The sequence below is a fragment of the Acinonyx jubatus genome, chromosome B3 (assembly GCF_027475565.1).
Source record: "Acinonyx jubatus isolate Ajub_Pintada_27869175 chromosome B3, VMU_Ajub_asm_v1.0, whole genome shotgun sequence".
NCBI lineage: Eukaryota > Metazoa > Chordata > Mammalia > Carnivora > Felidae > Acinonyx > Acinonyx jubatus.
The window spans coordinates 69,156,742-69,166,578 of record NC_069386.1 but is presented as its reverse complement, the minus strand read 5'-3'; the positions used below and the strand labels follow the sequence as shown (position 1 = coordinate 69,166,578).

The 9,837-nt window shown below is 34.4% G+C and overlaps 1 protein-coding gene across 1 annotated transcript; it reads left to right on the top strand.

The window, feature by feature from the left end:
- Positions 1 to 823: 823 nt before the first annotated feature.
- Positions 824 to 1,783, top strand: LOC128316163 (olfactory receptor 4L1-like). Its single transcript, XM_053225093.1, has one exon. It carries the CDS (start codon positions 851 to 853, stop codon positions 1,781 to 1,783), a length of 933 nt encoding a protein of 310 aa, XP_053081068.1. The 5' UTR covers positions 824 to 850.
- The last annotated feature ends 8,054 nt before the right edge of the window (positions 1,784 to 9,837 follow it).

Genomic DNA, 9,837 nt, shown 5'->3' with positions numbered 1-9,837 from the left:
GCAAATAGGCAAAAAGTCTCAACACTCTAGGTCAGCAGTTTGTCCAGAAACAAAAGTATTAAAGAGCATTAAAAAAGATCATAAAGGAGGAGGAGGAGGAGGAGGAGGAGGAGGAGGAGGAGGAGGAGGAGGGAATGAGAGAGAAAAGAAGGAAGGGAAGAAAAAAACATGGTGGTGGGGAGGAATAGAGGAAAGAGAGGAAGGAGAGGAAAGAAAGGAAGGAAAGAAACAAACCAGTACATTGAGAAATATTTGTTTCTGCCCAGAAACTAGGAAGCCTGTTTTATTATTTATGGTTTTTGTGGGCGACGGTAAGAACATATGACAGGCTATAGCCAGTTTAAAGCTTCACGAAGAATTTGCTAAATTTCTAAAGTGATTTGCTTCGTGGCAATATAATTAAACTCAATGCACATACCTGAATATTTCAAATAATAGGTACCACAAAGTGATATGACCATATTACTATCCACTTGAACTAATTCATTTGACTAATGGCCATTTGGTTCCTCTAGTCATTGACCCATTGAACTCATGGTTCATAAACTCATGATAGAAACAACAAATCCATGTGGAGACACAATCTATGCCTGAAAAATATGTTTATAAAATTTTACAATAAACTTCCCTTTTGTGACTATCTGGCTTTAAAAAATGCAGTAAAGTGAATGTTCCTTGCATTAATCTATTAAAATGTATTTTCCAGAAATGCCCATCTTCTCTTTTTCTATGTGAATCAAGCACTACTCTCTATATGGCCATTCCTTCAAAACTATCAAAACTTAAATGGTCACTTTTTCCAGATTTTCTACATTTTAATGACTTTGAAAACTCCTACAGAGACTAGATAATGAATAACTCAGTGGTAACGGAGTTTGTTTTGTTAGGACTCACCAACATTTGGGAACTTGAAATTTTCTTTTTTTTCATATTTTTGTTGGCCTATGCAGCTATTGTGGCAGGAAACTTTCTCATCGTGGTCACCGTAACCTTTGACTCACATCTGTACTCCACACCAATGTACTTCCTCCTTGGAAATCTCTCCTTTCTGGATATGTGTATTTCTACAATCACAACCCCTAAGATGGTCACAGATTTTCTCAAGGAGAACAAAACTATTTCCTTGTGGGGCTGTATGGCTCAGATGTTCTTCCTTCACTTTTTAGGGGGCAGTGAGATGACTCTTCTCATAGTCATGGCTGTTGATCGGTACATTGCAATATGCAAACCTCTTCACTACACATCCATCATGAACCGCCGGGTCCTCATGGGCTCTGTGCTGCTGTCCTGGGCAGTTGGTTTTGTGCATACGATGAGCCAGATGGTTTTTACTATCAACTTGCCCTTCTGTGGTCCCAATATAGTGGACGATATTTTTTGTGACCTTCCCCTAGTTCTAAAACTTGCCTGCACTGAGACCTATGTTCTGGAGTTGCTGGTAACTGCTGACAGTGGACTGTTGTCTTTCATCTGCTTCATACTCTTGCTCATTTCCTACACTGTCATTCTGGTAACTGTCCGACGTCGATCTTCTGGTGGACTCTCCAAGGCTCTGTCAACACTGTCGGCTCACATTACTGTGGTCACTCTGTTCTTTGGGCCAATTATCTTCATTTATGCTTGGCCATTCAGTAGCTTTTCAGTGGATAAATTTCTTTCTGTGTTTTATTCAATTATTACACCTTTACTGAACCCCATTATTTACACTCTAAGGAATCAGGAGATGAAAGCAGCCATTAGTAGACTGAAGACCAAACACACCCACAGAATAAAGTGGTATTAATTCATCTGTAGACTTTTAAAAATATTCATCATGTATATTGAAATTATCGCATGTTCCATCATTACATAACCATGATGTATTTAGGTTTGTTCGGAATTATTTTCGCTGAAATTTAACCCAGTTGGGGTTAATAATTTTTTTTTAATTTTTTTTTCAACGTTTATTTATTTTTGGGACAGAGAGAGACAGAGCATGAATGAGGGAGGGGCAGAGAGAGAGGGAGACACAGAATCGGAAACAGGCTCCAGGCTCTGAGCCATCAGCCCAGAGCCTGACACGGGGCTCAAACTCACGGACCGGAAGATCGTGACCTGGCTGAAGTTGGACGCTTAACCGACTGCGCCACCCAGGCGCCCCAGGGTTAATCATTTTTTAATGTAATAAAGAATTAAATAGAAAAAAAATGTCCCACTAAACTATAGTTGAAAACCCAGAAATGTTCAAAACTAGATTTCATCAAATAAAGAGAAATCAAATATAAATTGGTCTATTTTTAATTCAGAAATAAGGATCTTTCAGCTCAATTCTTTAGTTGGGTAAGTATGCATAAAATTGCATGAACTCTTCAACTCACAAGTACACACAAATAAACTCATTTTTATGGATCTTAATATGCGTAAGAATTATTACTCTCTTTGACAAGGCAGATAAGCTAGTTTCTATGAGTGGGTATGTTCAAACAGTAACTGTCATGTATGACAGGAGAAGAGGCACATATTTCTTTCTTAAGAACATAGAAATTCCATCTGATATATAGGTGAAACACAACTCATTTTACCTTATTCCTTCATTCTTGTTTGTATTCATATTTGTTCTTACAAAACTTTCCCAGAACCAAGTAAGAACATTACTACTGCATTAATCCTCATAGACAAGGAAAAAGGAAGAAGCTTCTATATATCCCAGGCATTCACTTCACAACAAAACAGGAAATATTCAACCTTACTAAGTTGTATAAAGTTTAGTCAATTATAAAGGTTAATTTATGGTCCATGGTCATTAGAATAAAGACATTCCATGACCTCTATGATATCAAATTCAAATGCTCTGCTTTTGCCCAAACACTTAGGGTCCCTTTTATAACCTATCCAATACATTTTCTTCATTGCCTCTTAAGCAAATAAGTATTAAGCATATGCCTCTTAAGTATATTTGTGTAATATACTACCTGTAGATCAAAGGGTGTTTTAAAGATGTATTCCTAGCCATATGTGCATGACATATTTTAGACTAAATTTCTATTTCAAAAAACACATTAAGGAGGATAGTAACCAGGTCCCTAAGAATCATTGGGCATATTTGTATCTTTTTCTTTTGAGCTATTTTAATCATAAGGTGTAGACACCTTATGTGGCTTAGTAGAGATAATAAAGACCTCTAAGCAACCATCTATACCCAGTTATTTTACTGTAGCAAAGATCATCACTATCATCAACTCCAGAGTCATCATTCCTTTTCATGCTTTTAAAATTATTTCTCTCATTTTTCATACATTGTGCATAAAATATATTTTTTGTGTGTTTTTACCCTGATATACATGGAATCTATATATGCTATTATTGTAAAAGCTATTTTTATCTCTGTTTAGTGTCTTAAAGAGTTATCTCTTTTGTGTTTCTCTGGTTCATTATTTTTTACTATGAAAAAAAACATGTAACACCTTAACCATTTTTTAGCGTACAATAGTGTTAACTTTGTGTACCCTGTGCAACAGATTTCTAGAACTTTTTCATCTTGCAAAATAAAAGCCTATATTCATGGTTCTAGAATTCCCCTTTCTGCCTCTAGCTAGCTCCTGGAAATCACCATTTAACCTTCCATTTAAGGGTTTAGCTGTGTTAGATACTTTATGTAATTGGATCATGCAATGTTTGTCTTTTTGTGACTGGCTTGTTTCACATAGAATAATTTCCTCAAACTTCAACCATATTGTAACATATGACAGAATTTCCTTCTTTTTAAGGCTAAATACTATCCCGTTGTATGTATATGCCACATTTTCTTTATCCATTCATCCGTAGAAGGTATTTAGTTTCCTGTCTCCTCTTGGCTATTGTAAATAAAGCTGTAATAAACATGTGTGTGCAAATATGTCTGCCAGACTCTGTTTCAGTTCTTTCGGATACATATCCAGAAGTCAGACTGTTGTATCATATGGTAATTCTATTTTTAATTTTTTGAGGAACCTTCATACTTTTTTCCAGAGTGGCTATACCATTTTACATTCCCCTTAACAGTGAAAAGGTGTCCAATTTCTCCGCATCTTTACATCCTTGTCTGTACTTGTCATTTTCTGTTTTTGTTCCTGTTTTGATAGTGGTCATCCTAACAGGTGTGAAGTAATATTCTGGTTTTGATTTACATTTCTCTGATGATTAGTGATTCTGCGCTTTTTTTTTTTCATATGTTTGTTGGCTTTTTGTGTATTTTCTTTGGACAAAAGTTTATTCAAGTTCTTTGCCCATTTTTTCATTGGGTTATTTGTTTTTTTGTTGTTTAGTCAGGGGAGTTTTTTTTATATATATTATGGATATTAGCTCCCTATTAGATAAATGATTTGCAAATATTTTCTCTCATTCTGTAGGTTGCCCTTTTACCTTGTTGATTATTTCCTTTGCTGCATGGAAGTATTTAAGTTTGATGTGGTCTTATTTGTCTGTTTTTCTCTTGCTGCCTTAACTTTTGGTGACACATCCAACAAATAATTGCCAAATCCAATGTTTTAAAGATTTTCACCTATGTTTTCTTCTAAGAGTTTTATAGTGTCAGGTCTTACATTTAGGTATTTAATTCGAGTTAATTTATGTATATGGTGTATGGTAAGGGTTCAACTTCATCTTTTACATACAGATATCCAGCTTTCCCACCATCATTTATTAAATCTAGTGTATTCACTTTAATGTCTACAGAATCTAATTTTAAATAGACTAAAATTTATTTAAACCTCCTCCTCTTGGGAGACATTTAGAGCTCTCACATTATTTACTCTTTTAACTAATGGGTCAACTGAACATACATCTATGTATTTCTTTGTGCACCTATGATAATTTCTCTAGGATATGTACTCAGAACTGGAAGTGCTGAGTTTTAATTAAAAACATTCTAACTTTATCAGAAATTACTAAACCGTTTTCAACATTGCAGATATTTACATTCTATGAAGAGTCCTAATTTCTCCATCATTTTGTCAATACAGGATTTTATAAGGTTTTTTTTCTCTCCCAGTTGGATGAGTTTAAAAATATTTTATATTTATTGCATTTCCTTAGTTAATAATGAATTTGGACATTAATTCAAATATTTATTGCACATTTTGTTTTGTTGCTCCAGTTCATACTTTTGTTGATTTCTCTTCTGGGTTCTTCTTTTTAAACTGATTTTTATAACTGTATACATGTATTTATAAATATACATATTTTATAATATACATATCCACACATAGATTGAACTGAAAATATCTTCACTCTTACAGATTGGATTGACATTTTGATGTTTATACATACACAAAATTTAATATAGCTGCATTTGTCAACCATTTTTGGTTTGTCATTTTATGTCTTATGTAATACATCTTGACAGCTGATAGCCCAAAATATTGTTTTTTTTTCTTTTTTCTATATTTCTTTTCTTTTCTTTTCTTTTCTTTTCTTTTCTTTTCTTTTCTTTTCTTTTCTTTTCTCTCTCTCTCTCTCTCTCTCTCTCTCTCTCCCCCTCTCCCTCCCTCTCTCTCTCTTTCTCTTTCTTTCTTTAAAAAAAGAGAGAGGTGGGGGAGAGGTGCAGGCAGAGGAAGAGGGAGAAGGAATCTTAAACAGGCTCCTCTCCCAGCAGGGAGCCTGACAAAGGACTTGATCTCATGACTGTGAAATCATAACCTGAGCTGAAATCAATAGTCAGATGCTTAGGGGTGCCTGGGTGGCTCAGTCGGTTAAGTGTCCAACTTCACCTCAGGTCATGATCTCTTGTTTCATGAGTTCAAGCCCTACGTCGGGCTCTGTGCTGACAGCTCAGAGCCTGGAGCCTGCTTCAGATTCTGTGTCTCCCCCTCTCTCTGCCCCTCCCCTGCTTGTGCTCTCTGTCTCTCAAAAAAATGAATAGACGTTAAAAAAAATTTTTTTAAATAGTCAGATGCTTAACTGACTGAGCCACCTTGGTGCCCTTGTCTTTCTTTTATAATTTTAACCTCTTTTTTTTATTTTTCCTTCCCCTTCCCCATGGGTTTCTGTTAAGTTTCTCAGGATCCATATAATTTTAAACTTTTATTTTTTTCACACTTGGTTATTTAATCCAACTGGAAGTTACATTTTCTATTAGTATCTTATAGGAATCAAATTTATTTTTATATGAATATAAATGATCATCCAAATACCATTTACTGAATAACTTTTCCCTACTGATTGTAATGTCATCCTAGCTACATGTAAAGTATCCATTCATCCATGTCTGTTTCTGGCCTCTGTCAGTCCTTCCACCAGTAATTTTGTTTCTCAGAGATAACACTACACAGTCTTAAATATAGTTGCTACTGTCATTTGTCTTAAATGCTCTGCTTTAAGCATATACCAGTTCCATCTGTCAATCAACTCTTCTAGATGATTTCTGGATAAGTTGTCAAATGCAAATAATTTTAGGATAGCAATTGAAATTGGATAGAATTTATTGATTAATTTGGAAAGAATAGATAACTTTATGATTTTGATTATTCTAATTCATCAACCTAACATATCTTTTTATGTTGTTACATTTTTATGTAACATTTTATATACTATTTTCAAAATTTGGTGATATTTTAATTGATTTGTCATCAGGCATCATATTTTGTTATTATTACAATGGAATCTCTTTGGTGCTATATTTTAGCAGGTTGTTACTGATGTAGAAAAACATATTTTTGTTTGTTGATTGCATATACAGCAAATTTATTGAACTTTCATACCATTCATTCTTATTTTGTTTAGATTCCTTTGAGTGCACTAATTAGTTTATATAAACCAAGTAGTAATTTTTTTCATCATCCTTTCCAAACAAAGTGTTTGCTGGTTTTTTTCATTTTGCAGTATTGCATTTGGTTAGAACCACCAGTACAATGCTGAAGGGAAGGAATTTATTTTCCAGCATTATAGTGTCTCTTTCTAAAATATTATCATGGGCTATATATCCTTCTTCAAAATTAAGATATGCCTTTTCTATTAATTTCCAATATTTTATTAAATCATCAATGATTGTAGAATTTATTTAAAAATTTATGCACACTTTAAGATGATTGCATCTTTTCTCAATTCATCTGTTATACTAGTGGATTGACTTAATATTGTTAACATTTCCTTGACTATGTAGTTGAAACTCCAAGTTGTAATAATATGGCTTTTCTTTTGCTTTTCATGTCTCCAGATTTAATTTACTAATTGTTCTTATCATTTGTTTCAGAATTGTTCATTGTATAACTTTCTCTCTTTTTCTATTGTCTGAAACAGTCAAAAATATATTAAGGATTTTGTTACTTATTTTTAGAAGTAACAGATGAACATGGGAGACAAAGAGGGAGACAAACCATAAAACAGAGGCTTAACTACAGAGAACACACTGAGGGTTGCTGGATGGGGAGGTGGGTGGAAGGGAGGGATGGGTTAAATGAGTGATGGGTGTTAAAGAGTACACATGTTGTGATGAGCACTGGGTGTTGTATGTAAGTGATGAATCACCAAATATTATACCTGCAACTAGTATTACACTATATGCTAAATGGAATTTAAATAAAACTTGGAAGAAAATAAAGAAGTAAATAAAAGTTGAATATAAGCTCCCTCACCTACCACCATCTGCTCTAAACTCACACCTGTTCACTTTCACGTTTTCCAGAGTGGCTGCACCGGTTTGCATTCCCATCAACAGTGTAAGTGGGTTCCCATTTTTCCACATCCTCACCAGCACCTATTGTTTCTTGTATTGTTGATTTTACCTATCCTGACAGGTGTGAGGTGCTATCTCATTGTAGTTTTGATGTGTATTTCCCTGACGATGAGTGATGTTGAGCATCTTTTTATCTGCATGTCTTCTTTGGAAAAATGTCTATTCATGTCTTCTGCCCATTTTTTAATTATATTATTTGTTTTTTTGAGTGTTGAATGTTATTTACATACTTTAGATATTATCCTTTATCAGATATGTCATTTGCAAATATCTTCTCCCATTCCATAGATTGCCTTTTTGTTTTGTTGCTTATTTCTTTATATCATGCAGTGAGGAAAAGATTTAGAGCACCAGATGATATATATTGGCCATTTTTCCTATATCTTTTCTATTCTAACCCTTACATAGCATCAAGATAAAAACAATGTCTCAGTTTATTGTATACTAGAGTCTATTTATGTTTCTTCTAAATTCTTTTTTTTTCCAACGTTTGTTTGTTTGTTTGTTTATTTATTTATTTATTTATTGGGACAGAGAGAGACAGAGCATGAACGGGGGAGGGGCAGAGAGAGAGGGAGACACAGAATCGGAAACAGGCTCCAGGCTCCGAGCCATCAGCCCAGAGCCCGACGTGGGGCTCGAACTCACGGACCGCGAGATCGTGACCTGGCTGAAGTCGGACGCTTAACCAACTGCGCCACCCAGGCGCCCCTCTTCTAAATTCTTGACTGCAATTCTCTTCAAATAGTCACTCATCCTAAATGTATTTACTATCTCCCTTTATATATGTCAATTTCCTTATAAAATAGGAATGACTATTCTATGAATGTATATGATTTATTTTATAAAATGCCATTCTATGTTCTTTTCCTCTCAATACAATTCATATTGTTTTATATAAGTGGAGTTCTTACTTCAAATGTTACTATTATCCAGTAGCACCAATACCAATCACCTTACCACCTATTCACCAAATGACAGCTAAACTGCTTCTGATTTCCTGTTACCATAAATTTCTTTTTTTAAATGTTTATTTTGGAGAGAGAGAGAGGGAGAGAGGGAGAGAGGGAGAGGGAGAGAGGGAGAGGGAGAGGGAGAGAAAGGGAGAGAGAGAGAGAGAGAGAAAGAGAGAGAGACAGAAACAGAGACAGCACAAGTTGGGGAGGAACAGTGAGAGAGGGAGACACAGAATCCAAAGCAGGCTCCAAGCTGTCAGCACAGAGCCCAACGCGGGGCTCAAACTCACAAACCGTGAGACCATGACCTGGGCCGAAGTCAGACACTCAACCAACTGAGCCACCCAGGTGCCCTGATGATTTCATGATTAATAACTGTCCAACAGTCCTATGTAGGTGAAACAACTTCTCTAAGATAAACACCCAGAAGTGAAAAGAAATGGATATAAAGCATTTACCCACTTAATTTCACTAAATATGACAGACTGCTTTCCAGAATGATTGTAACTCCACCTACAGAGGAGGATCCAATTGCTCATGTCCCCACTACAAAATAATAATTTGCCTTTCTAAATTTTGTTTGCATATAGAATAATGTCTTATTGCTTTAATTTGCCTTTTTCAGGTTATCATACCTATTAGTTATTCAACTTTTGTATGAATTACTCTTTTAAGATCTTGGTCCACCTAAAATGGGTTTTCTATGCTTTTCTTGTTGGTTTGCATGCTTACCTATGCATTGCTCAATACATTAGCTAGAAACTTATATGTCTGTTTAAATTCTAGTTTAAATGAATTAAAATAAATAAAATCAAATGCATATGCATGCATATAAACATACATGATTTCCATTTCTATTAACCTCCACTTTTTGTATTTTATTTTACCATTACCTTGTTATTTTGGTAGCATCAATTGGTATATGGCTTAATATCTAGTTATTTTCAACTTGCAAGTATCATCTTAAGTTTGCCTATTATAAACAATAGAGTAATTTTTGCTATATTATTAATAATATTGAATATTGGTTTTATATGTATAAAGATATACAAATATACAGATAATATATTTACATGAATAGATCTATGTTTATACAAGGTATACAGATAGGTAAATATATTAAATTATATTTCATAATATAGATATACATGATTATATACGCGTACAGACATATTAATATGTATATGTTAC

What these genes read in the sequence shown, in the direction of transcription:
- LOC128316163 (XM_053225093.1), top strand. Translation starts at nt 851, where the DNA reads ATGAATAACTCAGTGGTAACGGAGTTTGTTTTGTTAGGACTCACCAAC.